This window comes from Megascapheus bottae, chromosome 8, assembly GCF_031878675.1.
Source record: "Megascapheus bottae isolate mThoBot1 chromosome 8, mThoBot2.hap1, whole genome shotgun sequence".
Classification (NCBI taxonomy): domain Eukaryota; kingdom Metazoa; phylum Chordata; class Mammalia; order Rodentia; family Geomyidae; genus Megascapheus; species Megascapheus bottae.
The window spans coordinates 59,595,310-59,620,354 of NC_143516.1; the positions used below are offsets into that span (position 1 = coordinate 59,595,310).

Sequence of the window (25,045 nt, forward strand, 5' to 3'; positions counted from 1 at the left end):
TAGTACAGTTATAGTAGAGCTAGTTGAACACCTTTAATTATATACTTAAATATTTATTATATTGTTACTGTATTTTTTTTTCTATGAGGTAAGATCCTGCTCTATTCTCTGGGCTAGCCTCAAACTCATGACAATCCCACCTCGTCTCCCGAGGGCCCGGGCTTCAAGTCGCATGATTGTAATTTAACAATTTAAATGTATCATTGTAATATTCACACAGGTCATGTAGTTCAGCCTAATTTATTCCATTTCCTTATTCATAAATAGTAAATTGTTTTCATGATAAAACATAAAACAAAGGATGTGTTATATTTTTGGAAGTTTTGATTTAGAAGAAATTTCATCCTGAAACACTTTGTTCTTTTGTACTTTATGAATATTACTCCATTGATAATATATTATGCATTGAAAGCTCAGTGAGAACCACACCTAAGCCTCCAGCATTCTCTTCCAGATTATTTATTTTTGGTATGTTTATTTATTTATCTTTATGTTTCGTATTAATATTTTCTTTTCACATTTGGTCTTATGAAACTTTTCTACTTCAGCATGCTTACATCTTATTTTATTCAGCTTCCATATTTTAAATCTTTGATCTATATTGATTTTGTTATGCATTGTATTTTCTATATACTACTAGTTGCTATTTTATTTTTACTTGGAAAATATAAATTGACATTTCCATTTTGCATTAGCCAACCCACACTTATTTTTGTGGAATATTTTGAGTAGCTTATATTTCTCCAGTAGCTTATATATTATTTTTTTTCCAGTCCTGGGGCTGGAGCTCTGGGCCTGAACACTGTCTTTGAGATTTCTCAAGGCTACAGCACCACTTCAGGCTTTTTATGTGGATATGGTACCAAAGAATCAAACCAGGCTTTTGTGCATGCTAGACAAACATACAGGAGCTTATACTTGCTTCATTTATTTACTTTTTTTCCCACACTTGCTAGATAGGTTATCTATTCCCCTGAGCTATGTCCCCACTTCTTGGCTTTCAGGCAGCCCTGAGACGGGATCTTGATACCACTCGGCAGTGTTTAAAGTGGTAGAACCTTCCCCAGTAAGGGCTGGTGGGATGTGTCAGTGTGTTTGGGATTTACCTTTAAAGTGGACATGGACCTTGGCATGCTGTGGCCGCCTCCTCCTCCTCCTTCCTCTTCTTCCTCCTACTCTTCCTCTTCCTCCTCCATCTACTTCTTCTCCTTTTCCTTCTCTTCCTGTTTCTTCTCCTTTCTCCTCCTCTTCCTCTTCCTCCTCCATCTACTTCTTCACCTTTTCCTTCTCCTCCTTCCTCCTTCTTCCTTTCTTCTCCTCCTCCTCCTCCTCCTCTTCCTCCTCCTTCTACCTCTCCTCCCCCTTCCTCTTCCTCCTCCTCCTCCTCCATCTACTTCTCCTTCTCCTTCACCTCCTCCTTCTCCTCCTCCTTTACCTCCTCCTCCTTCCTCCATCTCCTTCTCCTCCTCCTCCTCTTCCTCCTTCATGTACTTCTCCTCCTTCTCTTCCTCCTCTTCCTTCCTCCTCCTCCTCCTCCATCTGCTTCTCCTTTTCCTCCTCCTCCTCCTTCCTCCTCCTCCTTCCTCCTCCTCCTCCATCTGCTTCTTCTTTTCTTCCTCCTCCTCCTCCTTCCTCTTCCTCCTCCTTCCTCCTCCTCCTCCTTCCTCCTCCTCCTCCTTCCTCCTCCTTCCTCCTCCTCCTCCTTCCTCCTCCTTCCTCCTCCTTCCTCCTCCTCCTCCATCTGCTTCTTCTTTTCTTCCTCCTCCTCCTTCTTCCTCCTTTCTCCTCCTCCTCCTCCTCCTTTCTCCTCCTCCTCTCTCCTCCTCCTGCTCCTTTCTCCTCCTCCTCCTACTCGTCCTCGTCCTCCTCCTCATCTCCTGGCTTCCTGGTGTCAAGTCCTGCTCTGACAATCCTCCGCTATGGTGTCCTGCCATGGTGTCCTCTTCCCCAGGAACCAGACATATAGCACAGGCAAAACACCCAAAATAGTGACACAAAATAACTCTTTCCTTATCTCAGTTGAACTATCTTGAGCATGTCTTGCTGCAGTGAAAAGACACCTAACACAGGAAGAACAGGAAAGCTGCAACATGGCTGAACAGGAGAAATGTAGAATATATGCTTTGAATGGGATTATAGATGATTTTCAAAATCTAATCTGTAAAAGCGCAACCTTTCAAACCATGAGCAGATATGCTAGGACACTAAGTGATGTGAATTCTTGGACCTACCTCAATTCCCCATGTCCTGAAAAACACTGGAAACCACCAAGGGAATTTTCACAGAAAACTTAATTTGTAGAAAATCTAAATTATAGAGTAGTTGAAACTGAAATATTAAAACTTAACTAAGGGGGTCTACAGTGTGGGAAAATAAATGAAAGCTCTGGGACAAGTAAATGTTTTATGTTCATTGTGCCCTAAGGTATGTTAATTCATACAACTAAAACAAATATTATTCCTCTAAATTTGATTTATATTATTATAAAAATATAATTTGAATTATGACATTGCTTCATACTATATAAACGCTAGTAGAGTTATATTTATACTAAATACGAATTATGGATAAAATGATGTAATAAGTCTGTAAGTTAAACTTAATACTTGCATTTTTTTGTATTGATTATGGAGATTTAAGTTTTCCATCAAGTTTTTTTTTTGCCAGTCCTAGAGCTTAATCTCAGAGCCTGAGCACTCTCTTTGGGTTTTCTCAAGGCTAGAGCTCTACCACTTGAGCCGCAGCACCACTTCTGGCTTTCACTGTTCATGGTACTGAGGAATTAAACCTGAGTTCACACATGCTAGGCAAGCACTGTACCACTAGGCCAAACTCCCAGCCCCTCATCAAGTTTATGGTGGGGAACATATTGCCTAACGTTCCTTAGGCTATCGAAAGATACAGTCTTACTGGGTGCTGGTTGCTTGTGCCTATAGTTTATTGAAAGTCTATGAGACTCTTATCTCCAATCAACCACCAAAAGGCCAGAATATTGAACTGTCAGCCTTGAGCAAAAAAACTCAGGGGCAGTGCCTAGCCATGAATTCACACACACACACACACACACACACACACACACACACACACACACACACACACACACGTGTGCCTAACAGGTGATTTAAAATGTTACCAGGTGCTGAGAGCAGGTAAGAGTATTTATGACTATTTGCTTGACTGACTCAGCCTCTGTAAACTTGTACTGGAAAGTGTTCAGAACAAAAGCAACTAGAAAAGAATGATCTTTCAGAAAAATCAGCTCTTGTAAGGCTAACCTGAAAGGATTATTTACTCAAGCTTTGTGTAATGAATTTCCTCACATAATTCCATAGAGACTACTCATGCTCTTTGGAAATTCTTCAAATTCTCCTTCTGAAAGTGGGGTTTGGAAAGAAATGCAACAAGAGGGTATTTCTCACTGTAGAATCCTACAATCTCTCCTACTGAAAATTTGTTCCTTTATTTCATTATATTGGCCTTCTGATTATTACATAATTTCTGAATTCACTAGGTGTTACAGCAGTTCCATTGCCACACAAAAAAAGTATCTCCTACTCACTTTCTGTGTGAGTTCTGGCAAATGTCCAGTCCGAGGAATGACAGAGGACAAGTACTCAAAAAATGTCATGAAGAAAAGATGGTGACACCCAACCCAGTGGAATTCAGCTGAGAGGATTGCCATAAAGCCAGTGCACAAGATGTTGAAATCCAACTTATTTACAAGATGACTGAGGTACCTTTTATTCTGAGATGAATTTGCTATGCCTGGGAGAGGGGATATTTCACAGGCTCAAGTCAATGACTCCACCAAAACTTAATGGGAAGGGGGATTTCAGAGTACATTAAACAAGCACACACGATGGGCTATGGTCTTCTCATCAGCTGACCTGCATGGGAGAAGAAAGCTGGAGATATGGTAAGATAAGCAGAAACAATGGCTCTCATTGCACTTGCTTGGGTTTAAATTCACTGGATTTAGCTTATTTGTTCTAACCTATTGAAAATATAAAGATAGTTGAATAAGTGATATTAATTTGCTGTTAACGAGAAGTTAGGTGTTTGATGTCAATTCTGAAAAGTTTTCAAGTGGATGTGTCTCCTCTTAATCTATCTAGTATCACGCCTCACCAATATTAATTAAAATCCCTCTAATGATGTTACAATATTTGAAAAAACAAAACCAAAAACAAACAGTAAGAATCAGTGAGGAGGGGAAATTATAGGCACTATTTTGAAATGCACACATGAGCTATGCCATATTTGCATGTTGGCAGATGTCTCCATTGCATGTAATACTTGCTTGTGAATCAACATACAAAATATCCAATTTGATAGCTTTGCAAAATATTTACCAATTAGGAGAAAACAAGGACTGGTGAATTTTAGTGTTCATGTTAGCATTATTAAATTAGGGAGGTTTCAGAAATATGACTTATGAAAAGAATTGCAGCAATTAACAGTATGCATAATGATTCCCTTTTCATCATAAGACATTGTCCTGCTTTTGTTGAGCCTGATGTAAAAGCAGTGGATGGAAATGCTCTTTCATTTTGAAAGAGATCTACAGATTAGCATCGAGTTTAAATTCCAAGTGCTTCTCATTATTTCATTACATGATGAACACAGATTTGAAACACAAAGTGAGAGTTCATTTGAACATATTAAATGAGACAGATGTATTCACTAATGTGGCCCTGCATTTTATGCCATAAGCTACATGATACATTTTCCAGTTTTGGCATTTTGTCAGAAGCATCCTGAAGGTTTTGATGTGCCTACTAATAATATCTATGAAGTGGTGTAATTAATTTTGTGAATTTTGGTAAATCTGCTTATCTTTAGAGTAAGATAAGTCATAACTAAGTTTGAAAAATGCCATGCCCTTTCTACTTGGGAGTTGTACACAGTTTCATATTCATGCTTAGCCAATAAACACTGCCAGAGACCTGGTAACCATCAGAACAAATGACACATGCTCTCTGCACTGGGAATATTTGCCCTATTAGAAGAGACAGCTCGATTATTAACTATTTCTCACAATGTGAGAAACAAAGTGCTCTGAAACTCCAAGAATGGAGAAATTCTGCAGAAGCCACAGACCAGGGCACTGAGACACACAAAAATCACCAGAAGGGTCAGGTTTGACCTGAGTTTAGAAAGACAAATCCTAATAATTTGTCCAGAATGGGCGAGAGAGTGTTACATACGCCTGGTAAATACCTATACTTGTCAAAACCCAAAGAATAGAAATTTGTGGACCTGATAAGCATTGTTTTGAATTAATTTTAAAAAACAGCATTCACTGCAAAACAAGATGATGAATGATAGGAATATGAAGTTGTTGTGGGGGTGTGGGTGCTTGTTGCAGGGAGGGGAATATGCTCTGGGGTTTACAGGCGCATGCAGGTGGGCAGGCACTCTGGCTGTTGTGGGCTGGGAGCAGCTCTGATCCCTCACCCCGTGCACACCCCTGACCTGTGGCCATGTCAAATCCACACCTCTGTGAAGTCTTCTAGGGTTTGGGTTCATGTCTCCACCAGTGAAAGGTTTAAAAGGTGGAAAAATGGTTCAGGCAGACAGGGCAAGTGTTTGGAGACTGCAAGGAGCAGAAGGAAGGGACTCTCCCTGAGAGGTCATGGAGCAGGCCCAAGAGCCTGCTCCAGCCGGGCCTCCCCCTGCTTGGGCTGCAGGCCACTGGCTGTGCAGCCACCCAGGTCCAGCCCCAGTGACCTGGTACCTCAGCACTGTGGAGGGAAGAAGCTAGGGTGGGACACAAGCCTGGCATGCGTTTGTCCACCATTTTCTGTCCTTAACTGCCTTTGGCAGGGGACTGCACAGACCGCATTTGTACCGCTGCTGGTGTTGGCTCACTGACACAAATACCTTGTACCTTCAGGGAACGAGAGGGAGGAAGAACCTGGATCCCTGGATCCTCAAAAACAGAGACATCATGCTGATGATTCCTAGGAATCATGTCCTAATTTACTATCGGCCTTACTAGGTACAGCCATCTGTACACATGCACGGCGCCTGTGTGCACACAATATGCGCACACACTGGCACAAACTCCCATGCACACGCAGTCACATACACATGCACACACGCGCACACTCACACACATAAGCATACATGCGCAGGAGCACGCGCGCGCGCACACACACACACACACACACACACATATACACACACAGTGTGGCACTGGTGCCCCTTTTATTGGCCTGCTCCGAACGGTGGACCCACGGTGGTGATCCCTGGCAGAAGAGGCATGGGTAGGGGCTGGGCCACATGGAGTTCCCAAGGTTAACCCTTGTTATTGAACCAGAGGACTGGGGCGGGGAGGTACGTGGGGAGGATCTGAGGAGGGGACCACAGGGAAGGAGAGACCCGCAGCCTGGGGCCTCTGCATCTGGCTCCGTCACCTGGGACCAGGTATGGCCAGCTGTGCCCCTGTGCAGGGAATACAGTTGCAGCTCTGTCGGCGCCAGGGAGCTGACCTACCTTGGCAGGATAGCCACCACAGGCCCAGCCCCTTCGTGTGAGCAATGTGCCCAGCCTCCCAGCCTACCTCCCAGCAGCTCTGGGGCCGCAGCAGCAGTGGGGGCGCCCACGCCAGCCATTTTCCCAAGAGCAGCATCCTGGGGCTCAAGTTCACCTTTCCAAGTCCCCTTTCCTGAAGTCGGCTGGCATGGGGTGTCTTGGGTGGATTGACGATCTACCGTCTGATTTCGGCGTTGCCCAGTGCAGCAGGCACGCAGCCTGAGCTGGGGCTGGGGTGGGGTGAGCTCCACACAGCTCTTCCTGCAAAGGAGGGGCCCCGCCCTGTCTACCAAGGCTCAGCACAAGGCTCCAGGCCCAGGTCCTCACACCCATGTGTCTGACCTCACAGCGATGACCAACCCAGAGACCCTGCCGGGAACCAAATGACTCGGCTGTACCCAGGACCCTGTCCAGGCTGCGGGCCCACAGGCCTCACGGGTCCCGAGATCCAACTCCTTCCCATCACTCAGGGCTGCTTTCCTCCTGGCCCTTCGGTGGTGATGGCTTCTAACAGCAGGGCCAAGGGTTGTTGTGAAAACCAGTGTGGGTAGAGACTTTGAATGAGGCAAACCAAGTAAACAACAGGAACTTTTAATAAACCTTCACATACATATTAAATACTAAATGACCCAGAGGAAACTGCAGTCCAAGCTGCCAAGGGGGAGGTAGAGGCCCTTCCTGTGCAAAGGGAGGGAGGAGCCATCTCTGCTGAGCAGAGGGGGAGGAGCCACCGCTGCTGTGCAAAGAGAGGGAGGAGCCACCGCTGTTGTGCAAGGAGAGGGAGGAGCCACCGCTGCTGTGCAAGGAGAGGGAGGAGCCACCGCTGCTGTGCAAAGGGAAGGAGGAGCCATCGCTGCTGAGCAGAGAGGGAGGAGCCACCGCTGCTGTGCAAAGGAAGGGAGGAGCCAGCGCTGCTGTCCAAAGGGAGGGAGGAGCCACGGCTGCTGTGCAAGGAGAGGGAGGAGCCACCGCTGCTATGCAAGGAGAGGGAGGAGCCACCGCTGCTGTGCAAAGGGAGGGAGGAGCCAGCGCTGCTGTCCAAAGGGAGGGAGGAGCCACCGCTGCTGTGCAAGGAGAGGGAGGAGCCACCGCTGCTGTGCAAGGAGAGGGAGGAGCCACCGCTGCTGTGCAAAGGGAGGGAGGAGCCACCGCTGCTGTGTAAGAAGAGGGAGGAGCCACCGCTGCTATGCATGGAGAGGGAGGAATCACCGCTGCTATGCAAGGAGAGGGAGGAGCGACAGCTGCTGTGCAAGGACAGGGAGGAGCCACCACTGCTGTGTAAGAAGAGGGAGGAGCCACTGCTGCTGTGTAAACAGAGGGAGGAGCAACCGCTGCTGTCCCAAGAGAGGGAGGAGCCACCGCTGCTGTCCAAAGGGAGGGAGGAGCCACCGCTGCTGTGTAAGAAGAGGGAGGAGTCACCGCTGCTGTGCAAGGAGAGGGAGGAGCGACAGCTGCTGTGCAAGGACAGGGAGGAGCCACCACTGCTGTGTAAGAAGAGGGAGGAGCCACTGCTGCTGTGTAAACAGAGGGAGGAGCAACCGCTGCTGTCCCAAGAGAGGGAGGAGCCACCGCTGCTGTCCAAAGGGAGGGAGGAGCCACCGCTGCTGTGTAAGAAGAGGGAGGAGTCACCGCTGCTGTGCAAGGAGAGGGAGGAGCGACAGCTGCTGTGCAAGGACAGGGAGGAGCCACCACTGCTGTGTAAGAAGAGGGAGGAGCCACTGCTGCTGTGTAAACAGAGGGAGGAGCAACCGCTGCTGTCCCAAGAGAGGGAGGAGCCACCGCTGCTGTCCAAAGGGAGGGAGGAGCCACCGCTGCTGTGTAAGAAGAGGGAGGAGTCACCGCTGCTGTGCAAGGAGAGGGAGGAGCGACAGCTGCTGTGCAAGGACAGGGAGGAGCCACCACTGCTGTGTAAGAAGAGGGAGGAGCCACTGCTGCTGTGTAAACAGAGGGAGGAGCAACCGCTGCTGTCCCAAGAGAGGGAGGAGCCACCGCTGCTGTCCAAAGGGAGGGAGGAGCCACCGCTGCTGTGTAAGAAGAGGGAGGAGTCACCGCTGCTGTGCAAGGAGAGGGAGGAGCGACAGCTGCTGTGCAAGGACAGGGAGGAGCCACCACTGCTGTGTAAGAAGAGGGAGGAGCCACTGCTGCTGTGTAAACAGAGGGAGGAGCCACCGCTGCTGTCCAAAGGGAGGGAGGAGCCACCACTGCTGTGTAAGAAGAGGGAGGAGTCACCGCTGCTGTGCAAGGAGAGGGAGGAGCAACCGCTGCTGTCCCAAGAGAGGGAGGAGCCACCGCTGCTGTCCAAAGGGAGGGAGGAGCCACCGATGCTGTGTAAGAAGAGGGAGGAGCCACGCTGCTGTGCAAAGGGAGGGAAGAGCCACTGCTGCTGAGCAAACAGAGGGAGGAGCCACCGCTGTTGTGCAAGGAGAGGGAGGAGCCACCGCTGCTGTGCAAGGAGAGCAAGGAGCCACCATTGCTTCCAGAGGGAGGGAGGAGCCACCGCTGCTGTGCAGAGAGGGAGGAGCCACCTCTGCTGTCCAGGGGGAGGGAGGAGCCAACGCTGGTGTGCAACGAGAGGGAGGAGCCACCGCTGCTGTCCAGAGGGAGGGAGGAGCCACTGCTGCTCTCCAAAGGGAGGGAGGAGCCACCACTGCTGTGCAAAGGAAGGGAAGAGCCACCACTGCTGTGCAAGGAGAGGGAGGAGCCACCGGTGCTGTGCAAAGGGGGGAGGAGCCACCGCTGCGGTCAAAAAGGAGAGAGGAGCCACTGCTGCTGTGCAAAGGGAGGGAGTAGCCATCACTGCTGAGCAGAGAGGGAGGAGCCACCGTTGCTCTGCAAAAAGAGGGAGGAGCCACCGCTGCTGTCCGAAGGGAGGGAGGAGCCACCGCTGCTGAGCAAAGAGAGGGAGGAGCCACCGCTGTTGTGCAAGAAGAGGGAGGAGCCACCGCTGCGGTGCAAAGGGAGGGAGGAACCACTGCTGCTGTGCAAGAAGAGGGAGGAGCTACCGCTGCTATGCAAGGAGAGGGAGGAGCCACCGCTGCTGTGCAAGGAGAGGGAGGACCCACCGCTGTTGTGCAGAGGGAGGGAGGAGCCACCGCTGCTGTGCAAAGGGAGGGAGGAGCCACCGCTGCTCTGCAAAGGCAGGGAGGAGCCACCGCTGCTGTGCAAGGAGAGGGAGGAGCCACCGCTGCTGTCCAAAGGGTGGGAGGAGCTACCGCTGCTGTCCAGAGGGAGGGAGGAGCCACCGCTGGTGTGCAACGAGGGGGAAGAGCCACAGCTGCTCTCCAAAGGGAGGGAGGAGCCACCGCTGCTCTCCAAAGGGAGGGAGGAGCCACCGCTGGTGTGCAAAATGAGGGAGGAGCCACCTCTTCTGTGCAAGGAGAGGGAGGAGCCACCGCTGCTGTCCAAAGGGAGGGAGAAGCCACCTCTGCTGTGCAAAGGGAGGGAGGAGCCACCACTGCTGTCCAATGGGGGGGAGGAGCCACCTCTTTTTTGCAAGGAGAGGGAGGAGCCACCGCTGCTGTGCAGAGAGGGAGTAGCCACCGCTGCTGTGCAGAGAGGGAGGAGCCACCTCTGCTGTCCAGAGGGAGGGAGGAGCCACCGTTGCTGTGCAAGGAGAGGGAGGAGCCACCGCTGCTCTCCAAAGGGAGGGAGGAGCCACCGCTGCTGTCTGAAGGGAGGGAGGAGCCACCGCTTCTGTCCAAAGGGTGGGAGGAGCCACTGCTGCTGTGCAGAGAGGGAGGAGCCACTTCTGCTGTCCAGAGGGAGGGAGGAGCCACCGCTGGTGTGCAAAGGGAGGGAGGAGCCACCGGTGTTTTACAGTGGGAGGGAGGAGCCACCACTGCTGTGCGGAGAGGGAGGAGCCAGCTCTGTTGTCCAGAGGGAGGGAGGAGCCACCTCTGCTGTCCAAAGGGTGGGAGGAGCCACCGCTGCTGTGCAAGGAGAGGGAGGAGCCACCGCTGCTTCCAGAGGGAGGGAGGAGCCACCGCTGCTGTCCAAAGGGTGGGAGGAGCCACCGCTGCTGTCCAAAGGGTGGGAGGAGCCACTGCTGCTGTGCAGAGAGGGAGGAGCCACCACTGCTGTGCAAGGAGAGGGAGGAGCCACCGCTGCTCTCCAGAGGGAAGGAGGAGCCACCAATGCTCTCCAAAGGGAGGGAGGAGCCACCTCTGCTGTCCAAAGGGAGGGAGGGGCCACCACTGCTGTGCAAGGAGAGGGAGGAGCCACCACTGCTGTGCAAGGAGAGGGAGGAGCCACCGGTGCTCTCCAAAGGGAGGGAGGAGCCACTGCTGCTGTCCAAAGGGAGGGAGGAGCCACCCCTGCTCTCCAAAGGGAGGGAGGATCCACCTCTGCTGTCCAAAGGGAGGGAGGAGCCACCGCTGGTGTGCAAGGAGAGGGAGGAGCCAAAGCTTCTGTGCAAAGGGAATGAGGAGCCACCACTGCTGTGCCCGGAGAGGGAGGAGCCACCGCTGCTGTGCAAGGAGAGGGAGGAGCCACCGCTGCTGTGCAAGGAGAGGGAGGAGCCACCGCTGCTGTGCAAGGAGAGGGAGGAGCCACCGCTGCTGTCCAGAGGGAGGGAGGAGCCACCGCTGGTGTGCAAGGAGGGGGAAGAGCCACAGCTGTTCTCCAAAGGGAGGGAGGAGCCACCTCTGCTGTCCAAAGGGAGGGAGGACCCATCGCTGCTGTCCAAAGGGAGGGAGGAGCCCTCGCTGCTGTCCAAAGGGAGGGAGGAGCCCTTGCTGCTCTCCAAAGGGAGGGAGGAGCCACCTCTGCTGTGCAAAGGGAGGGGGGAGTCACCACTGCTGTCCAAAGGGTGGGAGGAGCCACCTCTGCTGTGCAGAGAAGGAGGATCCACCTCTGCTGTCCAGAGGGAGGGAGGAGCCACCGCTGGTGTGCAAGGAGAGGGAGGAGCCACCGCTGCTGTGCAGAGAGGGAGGAACCACCTCTGCTGTCCAGAGGGAGGGACAAGCCACTGCTGCTGTCCAGAGGGAGGGAGGAGCCACCGTTGCTGTCCAAAGGGTGGGATGAGCCACTGCTGCTGTGCAGAGAGGGAGGAGCCACCTCTGCTGTCTGCCCAGAGGGAGGGAGGAGCCACCGTTGTTGTGCAAGGAGAGGGAGGAGCCACCGCTGCTCTCCAAAGGGAGGGAGGAGCCACCGCTGCTGTCCAAAGGGAGTGTGGAGCCACTGCTGCTGTCAGAGAGGGAGGAGCCTCCTCTGCTGTCCAGAGGGAGGGAGGAGCCACCGCTGGTGTGCAACGAGAGGGAGGAGCCACCGCTGCTCTCCAAAGGGAGGGAGGAGCTTCCTCTTCTGTGCAAGGAGAGGGAGGAGCCACCGCTGCTCTCCAAAGGGAGGGAGGAGACACCTCTGCTGTGCAAAGGGAGGGAGGAGCCACTGCTGGTGTGCAACGAGAGGGAGGAGCCACTGCTGCTGTGCAAGGAGAGGGAGGAGCCACCGGTGTTGTTCAGTAGGAGGGAGGATCCACCGCTGGTGTCCAAAGGGAGGGAGGAGCCACCGCTGCTCTCCATAGGGAGGGAGGAGCCACCCATGCTGTCCAAAGGGATGGAGGAGCCACTGCTGCTTTCCAAAGGGAGGGAGGAGCCACGTCTGCTGTCCAAAGGGAGGGAGGAGCCACCGCTGCTGTGCAGAGAGGGAGGAGCCACCGCTGCTCTCCAAAGGGAGGGAGGAGCCACCGCTGCTGTCCAAAGGGAGGGAGGAGCCACCTCTGCTGTCCAATGGGAGGGAGGAGCCACCTCTGCTGTGCAAAGGGAGGGAGGAGCCACCACTGCTGTGCAAGGAGAGGGAGTAGCCACCGGTGGTCTGCAAAGGGAGGGAGGAGCCACCGCTGCTGTATAAAGAGATGGAGGAGCCACCTCTGCTGTCCAGAGGGAGGGAGGAGCCACCGCTGGTGTGCAACGAGAGGGAGGAGCCACCGCTGCTGTGCAAGGAGAGGGAGGAGCCACCGGTGCTGTCCAAAGGGCGGGAGGAGCCACTGCTGTTGTCCCAAAAGGGGTGGAGCCATCATTGATGTTTAAAGATAGGGAGGAGCCACCGTTGCTTTCCAAAGTGAGGTAGGAGCCACTGCTGCTCTCTGAAATGAAGGAGGAGCCTTTGTGGCTGTTTTAAGGGAGGAAGGAGCCACTGCTGCTGTCTTAAGCGAGGGACGAGCCTGCTTCTGTCCAAAGAGAGGGAGGAGCCATTATTGTTTTTTAAAGAGAGGGAGGAGCTATTGCTGGTGTTCTAGCAGTCGGAGGAGCCATTTCTACTGTCCAGCAAGGGAGTTGCCATTCTTGCTGTCTTAGCAGACGGAGGAGTTACTGCTGCTGTCCAAAGTGAGGGAGGAGCCATTGCTGCTGTCCAAAAATTGGGAGGAGACCTTGCTGCTGTCCAGAGAGAGGTAGGAGTCATTTCTTCTGTCCAAAGAGAGGGAGGAGCCATTGCTGCCGTTTTTAGAAAGGGAGAAGCCATTATTGCTGTTTTAAGAGGGGTAGGAGCCATTGTTGCTCTCTTAACAGACGGAGGAGCCATTGCTGCTGTCCAAAGAGGAGGAGTCATTGCTGTTTTCCAAAGAGAGGGAGGACCCATTGCTGCTGTCCAAAGAGAGGTAGGAGCCATTTCTGCATTCCTAACAGAGAGAGGGGCCATTGGTTCTGTCCTACGAGAGGGAGGAGCCATTTCTGCTTTCCAAAGAGAGGGAGGAGCCATTGCTGTTGTCCACAGAGTGGGAGGAGTCACTGCTGCTGTCCTAAGAAAGGGAGGAGCCATTTCTCCTGACTTAACATAGGAACCATTGCTGCTGTTTTGAGAGAGGAGCCATTGCTGCTGTCCAAAGAGAGGAACCACTGCTGCTGTCCTAACAGAGGGAGGTGCCATTGCTGCTGCCCTAAGAGGGAGGAGCCACTGCTGCTGTCCAAAGAGAGAGAGGAGCCATTGCTGCTGTCCAGAGAGAGAGAGGAGTGATTGCTACTTCTTAATCTTAACAAAGGGAGGAGCCATTGCTGCTGTCCAAAATGAGGGAGGAGACACTGATATTGTCTTAACAGAGGTAGCAGCCACTGCTGCTGTCCAAAGAGTAGGAGGAGCCATTTCTGCTGTCCTAACAGAAGGCGCCATTGCTACTGTCTAAAGAGAAGAAGCCATTGCTGCTGTCCAAACAGAGGGTGGAGATAACGCTTCTGTCCGAGGAGAGGGAGGAGCCACTGCTGCTTTCCTAAGAGAGGGAAGAGCCCCTGTTGCTCTCCAAAGGGAGGGAGAAGCCACTGCTCTTGTCCAAAGAGATCAAAGATCCACCGCTGTTGTCCAAAGTGAGGAAGTATCCATTTCTGTTGTTTAAATAGAGGAGCCATTTCTGCTCTCCAAATTGTGGGAGGAGTCATTTCTGCTGTCCTAACAGAGGGAGGAGCCATTGCTGCTGTCCAAAGAGAGGGAGGAGCCATTGCTGCAGTCCTAACAGAGGGAGGAGCCATTGCTGCTGTCCAATGAGAGGGAGGAGTCATTGCTGCTGTCCAAAGAGAGGGAGGAGCCACAGCTGCTGTTCTAAAGGAGGGAGGAGCCACTGCTGCTGTCCAAAGAGAGGGAGGAGCCACTGCTGCTGTCCTAAATGAGGGAGTAGCCACTGCTGCTGTCCTAAAGGAGGGAGGATCCACAGCTGCTGTTCTAAAGGAGGGAGGAGCCACTCCTGCCCAAACAAGGTCGTGGCCTCTGATGAGGGATGTTGGGGCATCTGCTGATATTCAAAGGGCCTCTGGTGCTGTTCAATGGAGTATATTTCCTATGCTGATATTCAAAGTTGTTCAATGGAAGGAGGTGAAACAGGTGCTGTCCAGTGAAGAGCAGAGCCTCTGCTGCTATTCAAAGAGAGGGCTATTCAAAAGCGGGTGGGGCCTCTGGTGCTGTCCAATGGAGGGCGGGGGCTCAGGTGTTCAATGGAGGGCGGGACCTTTGATGGTATCCAATGGAGGGTGGGGCCTCTGGTGCTGTCCAATGGAGGGCGGGGGGTCAGGTATTCAATGGAGAGTGGGGCCTTTGATGATGTCCAATGGAGGGTGGGGCCTCTGGTGCTGTCCAATGGAGGGCGGGGGCTCAGGTGTTCAATGGAGAGTGGGGCCTTTGATGGTATCCAATGGAGGGTGGGGCCTCTGGTGCTGTCCAATGGAGGGCGGGAGCTCAGGTGTTCAATGGAGAGTGGGGCCTTTGATGGTGTCCAATGGAGGGTGGGGCCTCTGGTGCTATCCAATAGAGGGGGGGGGTCAGGTGTTCAAAGGAGGGCAGGGCCTCTGGAGCCTATTCAGTGAGAGGGTGGGGCCTCTGATGGTGTCAAATGGAGGGCGGGGCCTCAGGTGCTGTCCAGTGGAGGGCGGGGCCTCTGCTTGTCCAATGGGAGGACATGTCATTTGCTGCAGTCCAATGGGAGAGCAGGGTATTTGCTGCTGTCCAATGGAGGGTGAGGCCTCTGGTGCTGTTGAAAGGGAGAGTTGGGCCTCTGGTTTTTATTAAAGGTGGGGGACCTCAGTTGTTCAATGGAAGGAGGTGAAACAGGTGCTGTCCAGTGAAGAGCGGGGCCTCTGCTGCTATTCAAAGTGAGGCTATTCAAAGAGTGGGTGGGGCCTCTGGTGCTGTCCAATGGAGGGCGGGGGCTCAGGTGTTCAATGGAGGGCGGGGCCTCAGGTGCTGTCCAGTGGAGGGCGGGGCCTCTGCTTCTGTCCAATGGGATGGTGGAGCTATTCAGTGAGAGGGTGGGGCCTCAGATGCTGTCCAATGGAAGGCGGGGCTTGAGGTGTTGTTAAATGTAGGGCGGGGCTCAGGTGTTCAATGGAGGGCGGGGCCTCTACTGATGTTCAAAGGGAGGGTGGGGCTCTAGTGAGGCCTCTGGGGACAGGGAGAGGCGGTGACATTGACCCCACTGCCCCAAACTGGTCCTGGCTTGGACGGCACGACCATGTCTGGGGGCTCAGCCTCCTCCACGGGCCAGCAGAGCCTCTGGTTCTCAATGTCCCCAACTCAGCGAGACCTGCACTAGATGTCCAGGTCACTGTCGAGATCCAGGTCGTCCTGCATCCCGGAGGCAGCCTCGTCCCCCGTCAGAACCGGGCTCTGCTCAGCCAGCGCCAGGCCCAGCAGGGCCAGCTCCACATCCACGGCCTCAGCGGCCCCCAGGGCGTCCCCGGCCTCTGTGCGCGCCGGGGCTTGCTGGTCTTTGGGGCCACTGCATGGTCTCCAGTGCCGTGGTCTGCCCTCGCATCTGTGTCGGTCTCTGGCTCGTCTTCTTCCAACAGATCTGGAAGTATCTGAACCCATGGCCTGGGCATTGGCAGGCGGGGACCCAAGGAGATTCTGGGATGCAGTAGCCTCTGTGAGGCCAGCGCTAAGGCGCCTGCTCTGAATATCAGACCCCTGTTTCCAGGGATATGGGCCAGGCCGCGGGCTGTCACTGGGCGTCCCTGGATACCAAGCTGGCCCGGACTCCGGGCAGTCACTGGGCGCACGTGGATACTAAGTTGGCCCAGACTGCAGGCACTCACTGAGCGTCCCTGGGTGCCATAGATCTGGGCCAGGCTGCGGGAGCCCACTGGACGCCCATGGACACCAATCTGACCTGGGCCACGAGTGGTCACTGTGCGCCCGCGGATACCAATCTGGCCTGGGCTGTGGTTGGTCACTGGGCGTCCGTGGACCCCGTAGATCTGGGCCAGGCTTTTGGTGGTAACTGGGCGCCCCTGGACACCAATCTGAACCGGGCCTCGGGCAGTAGTACCCCAGCGCACCTGGCTCCGGGCTGGGCCACAGGCGTTCAGGGAGTGCCCCTGGAGCACGGGGAAATTGGCTGGGCTGTGAGTGGTCTTGGGGGTTCCCCGACCCTCAGGGGTCCACCCCAGGCTGGCAGGGGCCACCTTCGGGCTCCTCCAGTGAAAGGGCCAGAGGCGCCTGGGTCCGGCCGGAGGTCCGCCAGGAAACCCAGGCCGGGATCGTGACTCAGATCTGGGCTGGGGCTGGGGCTGGGGCTGGGGCTGGGGCTGGGATAGGGGCAGGGGCTCCACCCGGGCTGTCCAGCGTCTCAGGGCGCGGACCAGCCGTCCCCTCCATGATCCACTGAGGCTGGAGCCAGGGGATGAAGGCAAACCACACGAGGACATACTAGCTGCTCCACCGTCGTCTGACAAGTGAGCGGGTCTTCGGCGGGAGTGGCTATTGGATTCTGGATTCTAGGTTCTATCCGCCCTTTGTGAGCCCCGTGAGGTCACATCCGTGAACTTGTAGGCATCCCCGCCCCCACACTCCAGCCTGGCTCGCTTCTGGCTCATGACGTCTGCAGCCCGGCCTCCACCCCGGAAGGCCCAGGGCAGAGGCACTCAACTTCCGGGCCCCAGTGGCCTCGAACTCCTGCTCTGATCCTCGGTGGTGACCATGGCCGAGCACACTGCCCCTCAGGGCCTGCTCAGCTCCACCAGTCCTCGCAGACACGGGTGCTGGATGGGCCTTGATGCGGCCACAGGGCATGGCCGCGATCCCCTGTGCTGACTGGGAACCCCAGAGGTAGCCAAGTCGTTCCCCACTGCGGAGATTCCCAGTGGAACCAGCACGGGACACCCCGGCCCGTAACCCCCCCCCCCCACACACACATCCTTGTGATACACACCGTCATGTGCACACAGTGTCATGGCCTTGTTATCATGGCACCCCTGCCTCCATGTGGCTAAATGTCCATAAACTAAGGCTCTGACTTCTGCACTGAACCTTTGTCTCCTTAGCACCTCTCAGCCATCATGTTGGAGGCCAAAATCTCAGGCTGGCTTCCCAAGCCAGCTGCACATAAAACTCACCACCTGCATTCCGGGAACCTTGGATCCTGCAGTGTAAGGCAATTCCTTCTTGAGTCACTTACCTCTCTATCCTCAGGTCTTTCATTTGTTTAGTTATTTATATGTCTTTACTAACTTAAAGTACACTTGGGATTTTGATAGCTTTCAGCCTCTTTTCTCACGGCTGGTATTCTACCACTTGAGTCAGCCTCTAGCTGAGCTTTTTGCAGATGGTGTCTCATGAAACTTTCTGTCCATGCTGCTTAAAGCCTCTCTCCTCCTCTACTCTGCTGTCAACGTAGTTAGGATTATAGACATGGAACCAGAATTGGCTGCCGCTCCTGTCTTTTATGCTCTGACTTAGAGTTGTTCTCCATCTCCAAGTTTTCCTTTTAGTTCTTCATGATTCAGGAAACAGTATAATTTATGCTATTCCCCAATTCTAGTTGGCTTTTGTTTTGTTTTTAACCATCAAAAAAAGCCAAAGTGTTGCTGTGGCTTATATGGAATCATCCTAGATGTAAGCAAAAAGCTCAGGAACAGCACCCAGGTCCCTGAGTTCAAGCCCTAGGCCAAGAAGTGTGAGGTCAAACAAAGTTGAAAGGCATTTTCACTATGATTTTATTTCATACCTTTGAACATTGACACTCAATTCAGAGACAATTACTTTCTAACCTTTCCCCCACTGGTGTCTAACACTAGGCCGTGTGTATATGGAGAATACCATTTCTGTCTTAGGTAATTGTAATAAGATGAAAGGGCAAAAGCTAGAATTGTAATGATAGAACAGAAACACACACTATGAGATACTTCTTGTTTCCATTATTTCTGTTTGGTCTCCCATCCATGGTGTAGATTTTGTTTGCATAGAAACCTATTTAATTTTGAAACATCCAAATTTAGTTATAAATGTTGGTAAGTTAATACACTCAATACATTTCTCTTTCAGATAACTTTTTGTATTGCTTAAGTAAAAACATAAAATTCAATTTCTCAGCATGGGAAGTTCACTGAATTTCAAATTTCAAATCTTTAAAAAAGGTATTTATTTATTTACTGCCAGTGCTGGGGCTTGAACTCAGGGCCGGCTTTTTCTTAGTATGTGGTACCAAGGAATCGAACCCAGGGCTTCGTGCATGCTAGCTGAGCACTCTTATCACTAAGCTACACTCCCGGCCCTCAAATTTCAAATCTTGATTGGAGAAAAATAATTCATCCAAGAGATTTGGCATCCACAACAGAGAGCAGTAGAAAGGCCAAGCTGTGTCTATTTTAGCACAGGAAAGAAATGAAGATGAACAGCCTTTGGTATTTCCAGCTGTTTGACTAACTCTGAATGTGAGCCATCCTCTAATAGGGACAGGTACCTCGAGTATTTCAGGCTTTGAATGTCCTGCTTTTACATCAGTTAAGATCAGATAGAACACTGAGGTACTGTTTAAGATGTCATGTTATAAATTGGGCCTTGTGTTACCCCAAATGCAGGGAAGGAAGGAGCGGGCATACATAGATCAAAGGTGTGAGGTAAATCTGGAACAAAATGAGGAGAGAAAACTAAAAAAAATATTAACAGAACATCAACAAGAAATAGCTAAAAAGAAAAAAACCCTTGTAGATGTGATTCACAATATAGAATTGAAGCACAGAGTCAAACACACCTGGTAAAGAGTACACAGGCCATGGTAGATGCTGAGAGCTGAGGATTGCAGGAGGGAAGCCAGCCTGGGAAGAAAAACCCAGGTGACCCTTCCCTCATCAACAGCAACAACAAACAAGCCAGCAAGGCAGAAGTGGACCTCAGGCTCAAAACAAAAGTGAAGCTTTTAACAGGTTCAACAAAGTGCTAATTTTCATTTCAGAAGGCCATGTTTATAGCTTATGCATTGCTACATCTATTTGTTAATAAATGTCTGGGCTGAATATTAATTTTTTTGCCAGTCCTAGGGCTGGAACTCAGGACCAGGACCCTGTCCTTGGGCTTTCTCAATGCTCTCTACCGCTTTCCCTACCATTTGAGCCACAGCACCACTTCTGTTTTTTTTTCTATGTATTTGGTACCGAGGAATCGAACCTGAGTCTTCATGCATGCTAGGCAAGATTTCTATCTCTAGGCTATGATCCTAGCCCCTGATTATGAATGTTTGTTCATTGATAAGTGAGCTGTGTTTAATTGCTTGGTTCAGAGTCAACTGCAATGTTTAAAACATTTCAGAGACTCCATTTATTTATTGCTGCTAATCAGTGACATAGTGTCCAAAGAAATTAAAGTGACATAAAAAGGGAGTAGTGCTTGTGTTTCTCTTTTGTTTTATTTATCTGTGCATTGTTATTGTAAAGGTGATGTGCAAAGCCGCTACAGTGACAGGAATGAGGTCCTGAGTCCATTTCCTGAGGACAGTGTCACCCCTCACTTCTCTCTCTCATGGGTTTCTCCTCCCATCTCCACCACAAGTTGTGTAGTTCATTTTCCACACAATCAGAACGACTGCTGCATTTGTTCGCTCTTTGTCCACCATGTCTGCTTCGTTGATTTTTATCTTTTAACGTGCATGGTGATCAATGGCACGGCCTCTTCCATCATTTTCCCACCTCTACTCTGTTAGAAGTAGAGTTAGGGCTGGGTGCAGCTGGCTTGCACTTCTAATCGTAACTACTCAGAAAAACAACAACAAAACAAAACTAGCAAAAAAAAGAAGCCAGGCACTGGTGGCTCACACATGTAATCCTAGCTACTCTGGAGGTTGAGGGCTGAGGTTCAAGGTTCAAAGCCAGCCCAGGCACAAAAGTCTGTGAGGCACTTACCTACAATTAACCACCTGAAAACCACAAGTGGCGTTGTAACTAAGAGACTGAGCAGTTTCCTTGAGCTGAATAGCTCAGGGAGAGTGTCCAGGCCCAGAGTTCAAGCCCCATGGCTGACAAAAAAAGAGGAGTCATATGGATTTTCATGACCCAGCTAGCTTTGGATTACGATCCTCAGATCTCAGCCTCCTGAGAAGCTGAGATGACAGGCATGAGTGCACAGGCAAGCCAGAAACATTTCTTAATCAGCAATGCGTCTCCAATATTTGGTGAACCAACAGTAACATTCTTTTACTGAAAGAGGATTAATAATAACACAAAATGACCTGTAATAAACATTCTGCCTTAAATATTGCCCCGAGCATTGTTGATAGTTTGCATTTTAGGGAAGAAGAATTTACATGCCAAATTCTACCTGAAATTCACAACACTGATATTCATTCTGTGAAATGTCCTGATTCTGTATGTTCAGCAGAAACCAAAGGCCAGGAAGCTTCAAGCACTGGGTTGAATTTCAGGTTAGTTACTCACTGACAACCTAAATCCATTAAATGCTAATGCTCTTCGGAGATTAGTTTTGGAGTGATTCAATTTTTGGAGCTGTTGATATATTTGGATATGAGGCCCTTGTCTGTTGTATGGTTGGTGAAGATCTTCTCCCATTCTGTAGACTTCCTAATTAATTTACTAGCTATGTCCTTTGCTATACAGAAGCTCTGCAGTTCAATGCAGTCCCACTTACCCAGCCTTTCTCTGATTTGTTGTGTTTCTTGGTCTTTATTAAGAAAGTTTCGACCTGTGCCAAGGAGGCCTAGTGTGACTCCTATTCCTTCTTGTAAAGTTTTCAATGTGTCAGCTTTTTACCTCGACGTCTTTGATCCATTTGGAGTTTATTCTAGTGCAGGGTGACAAAGAAGGATCCAACTTTAAATTTCTGCAGGTGCTTCACCAGTTCTGCCAGCACCACTTGTTGAAGAGGCTGTCTGTCTTCCATTCTATTTTTTTGGCTCCCATGTCAAAGATTAGGTGGCCATAGGTTTGTGGTTTAATATCTGGGTCCACAGTTCTATTCCATTGGTCTTCGGGCCTGTTCTTTTGCCAGTAACCAGGCTGTTTTGATTATTATAGCTCTATAATAGAGTCTAAAGTTTGGTATTGAAATTCTTCCTGTGCTGTTCTTTCTGCTAAGAAGTGTTTTTGCTATATGGAGTCTTTTATTATTCCATATGAAATTTTGAATTGCCTTTCTATTTCTTTAAGGAATGACATTGGGATATTGACGGGTATTGCGTTGAATTTGTAGATAGCCCTTGGCAAGATTGTCATTTTCACAATGTTGATTCTTCCAATCCAGGAGCATGGGAGGTTTTTCCATTTTCTCAGTTCTGCTTTAATTTCCTTTTTCAGGGTTTCAAAGTTTTCATCACAAAGGTCCTTTACATTCTTAGTTAAGTTAATTCCTAGGTACTTTATTTTCTTTGAGGCTATTGTGAAAGGAGTTGCTTTCCTGATTGTTGCCTCGTTCCTCTTACTGTTGGCATAGAGGAAGGCAGTTGAACTTTGAGGGTTAATTTTATACCCTGCTACAATTCCAAAGTTTTGAATCAGCTCAAGGAGCTTGGGAGTAGAGTCTATAGGATTCTTTAAATACAGAATCATGTCATCTGCAAAGAGGTATAGTTTTACTCCCTCTTTCCCTACTTGGATCCCCTTTATGCTTGCTTCTTGCCTTATTGCACTGGCTAGGAATTCTAATACTATGTTAAAGAGTAGTGGAGAGAGTGGGCATCCTTGTCTCGTTCCTGATTTTAGAGGGAATGGCTTTAGGTTTTCACCATTAAGTGTAATACTAGCAGTGGGTTTCTCATACACAGCCTTTATTATATTGAGGAATGTTCCATGGATTCCTAGTTTCTCCAGAGCTTTTAACATAAAGGAGTGTTGGATCTTGTCAAATGCCTTTTCCGCATCTATTGAGACAATCATGTGATTTTTGTCCTTACTCCTGTTGATGTGTTGAATTATATTAGTTGATTTGCGTATGTTGAACCAGCTTTGCCTCCCTGTGATGAATCCTATTTGATATAGAGTATAATTTTTTTGATGAGTTGTTGTAGACAGTTGGCCAGTATTTTGTTGAGAAGTTTTGCATCGATGTTCATCAAAGAAATAGGTCTATAGTTCTCTTTCTTTGATGAATCTCTGTCTGGTTTGGGGATGAGAGTTATATTGGCTTTATAGAATGAGTTTGGTAAAGAACCTTCATTTTCAATTTCGTTGAAGAGCTTGAGGAGTATTGGTGTGAGCTCTGCTTTGAAGCCCTTATAGAATTTAGCTGTGAATCCATCTGGCCCTGGGCTTTTCTTAGGTGGAAGTTCTCTAATTGCCATTTCTATTTCAGAGCTTGAAATAGGCCTGTTGAGTTGGGTTAATTCTTCTTGGTTCAGGGTGGGTATGTTAATATTGGCTAGGAATTCATCGATTTCTTCTAGATTCTCAAATTTGTTGGCATAAAGGTTTGAGAAGTATTCCCTCATGATACTCTGGATCTTAGCAATTTCTGTCGTGATATTACCATTTTCGTCTGTGATTTTGTTTATTTTGATATGCTCTCTTCTTTTTTTGGTAAGATTTGCTAAGGGTTTGTCAATTTTGTTAATTCTTTCAAAGAACCAACTCCTTGTTTTGTTGATTCTTTCTATAGTGTTTTTGAATTCCAAATCATGTAATTCTGCTTTGATTTTAATAATTTGCTTTCTTCTACTGGGATTAGGGTTGGTTTGTTGCTCTTTTTCCAGGAGCTTAAAGTGAGACATTAACTTGCTGGTTTGCAATTTTTCCAACTTGTTGTTGTAGGCACTCAGCGCTATAAATTTTCCTCTGAGTACTGCCTCTGCTGTGTCCCAAAGGAGTTGGTATTTTGTGTGTCCCTTATTGATAAATTTCATAAACTGTTGGATTTCTGTTTTGATCTCTTCGATGACCCATTGGTGATTCAACAATGTGTTGTTCAGTCTCCATGAGTTACAGGGTTTTCGTTGGTGGAGATGTGTGTTCAGTTCCAATTTGATGCCTTTGTGGTCTGAGAGTGTGCATGGAATAATTTCAGTGTTTCTGAATCTGTCCAGGTTAGTTTTATGGCCTAAGATGTGGTCTATTTTGGAAAATGTTCCATGTGCTGCTGAGAAAAACGTATATTGTGTTGTTGCAGGGTGGACTATTCTGCAGATGTCTGTTAGATCTAGTTGGTCTATATATTGTTCAGTTCTAAGGTTTCTCTATTGAGTTTTTGCCTTGTTGATCTGTCCATAGGTGAGAGTGGTGTGTTAAAGTCACCAACAATCACTGTATTTCGATCTATGTATTGTTTCAGTGTAAGTAAAATTTGCTTGATGAAGTTTGGAGCTCGGGGATTGGGTTTGTAAATATTTAGGATCGTTATGTCTTCCTGGGGGAAAGATCCTTTTATTTATTTATTTATTTATTTTTTGCCAGTCCTGGGCTTGAGCTCAGGGTCTGAGCACAATCCTTGGACTTTCTCAAGGCTAGAGCTCTACCCCTTGAGCCTCAGCACCACTTCTGGCTTTTTTCTATGTATGTGGTACCAAGGAATCGAACCCCGGTCTTCATGCGTGCTAGGCAAGCACTTTAACCGCTAGGCCAAACTCCCGGCCCGGAAAGATCCCTTTAGTAGTAGGTAATAACCTTCTTTGTCTTTACTTATTAATTTTAGTTTGAAGTCTATTTTATCTGATATGAGGATGGAAACTCCAGCCTGTTTATGGGGGCCGTTAGCTTGATAGAGTTTATTCCAACCTCTCACTTAAAAAACATGATTGTTTTTTTGGGTAAGATGTGTCTCTTGAAGACAGCAGAACGATGGCTCTTGCTGTTTGATCCAATTAGACAGTCTATGCTGTTTAATTGGAGAGTTAAGTCCATTGATATTGAGAGATAGGATTGAGAGATATTTATTAGTTCCTACCATTTTTAAAAGCTTTTATTAGGGCCTGTGTCTTGACAGTTCTTGTGGTCCTTAGATGGTATGCTGTTTAGGTGCCATTTCTTTCCCTATATTTCATTTATTGTGGTTTTCTATGTATAGAACATCTTTGAGAATTCTCTGTAGTGTTGCTTTTATTGCTACATATTGTTGCAGCTTTTCCCTGGAATGGAATGTTTTTATTGTTCCCTCAGTTATGAATGAGAGCTTATCTGGGTACAGTATTCTTGGTTGGTAGTTATTTGACTTAAGGGCATGACATATATGCTTCCAGTCACTTCTTGCTTGCATGGTGTCTGCTGAGAAATCTGGGGTTATTCTGATTGGTTTGCCTTTATAGGTTATTGATCCCCTTACCCTGGCTGCCTTTAGGATCCTTTCTTTGGTTTCTATTGATCCAGTTCAGATTACAATGTGGCGGTGGGATGTTCTTTTCTGGTCAGGTCTGTTTGGGGTTGTAAAAGCTTCTTGTATCTGGATGGGCTGCCCTTCTGGATATTTGGGAAATTCTCTGAGATGAAGAGTCATATATTTCCAATCCCATTGACCTCTTTCTCCAGACCTTCCTCAATACCAATTAGCCTTAAATTAGGCTTCCTGATTGTATCTTGGACCTCCTGAAGCGCTCTCTCATTTTTCCTAGATTTGGATTGACTCCTTTTCTGTTCTTTCTCTATAATAACTAAATTATCTTCAGCCCCGAAATTCTCTCCTCTGCATTGTCTAACCTTCTATCAAAGCTATCTACTTTATTTTTCATCTCCTTTGCTTCTAATTGCTCATTTTTGATGCCTTGCATCTCTTCTTTTAGATCATGTATGGATTTCTTTAGCTCCTTGATTTCCATTTGAGTGGTTAGCTCAGTAGCTTTATTTTCTTTGGACATTTGCTGGAGTTCGGTCAACTTTTTATT

The 25,045-nt window shown here is 49.4% G+C and overlaps 1 protein-coding gene and 1 long non-coding RNA gene across 3 annotated transcripts in view; one reads left to right on the forward strand and one right to left on the reverse strand.

Annotated features, from left to right (window-relative positions):
- The window catches only part of LOC150060008 (uncharacterized), a 35,978-nt gene extending 23,092 nt beyond the window's left edge, over window positions 1–12,886 (forward strand). The window contains exons 2-3 of one of the 2 annotated variants that reach the window (XR_016536490.1): window positions 3,512–3,733; window positions 12,831–12,886. This is a non-coding gene — a long non-coding RNA (uncharacterized LOC150060008). The remainder of the gene's footprint in view (window positions 1–3,511; window positions 3,734–12,830) is intronic. The other variant, XR_016536491.1, reaches the window with a different exon arrangement.
- A 430-nt stretch (window positions 12,887–13,316) lies between these two features.
- LOC150060009 (uncharacterized) lies at window positions 13,317–16,768 on the reverse strand. The gene has a single exon (XM_090338498.1). It carries the CDS (start codon window positions 16,659–16,661, stop codon window positions 15,609–15,611), a length of 1,053 nt encoding a protein of 350 aa, XP_090194624.1. The 5' UTR covers window positions 16,662–16,768; the 3' UTR covers window positions 13,317–15,608.
- Between the last annotated feature and the right edge of the window lie 8,277 nt (window positions 16,769–25,045).

Coding starts and splice junctions, on each gene's coding strand:
- LOC150060009 (XM_090338498.1), bottom strand. CDS start 16,661: ATGTCCTCGTGTGGTTTGCCTTCATCCCCTGGCTCCAGCCTCAGTGGA.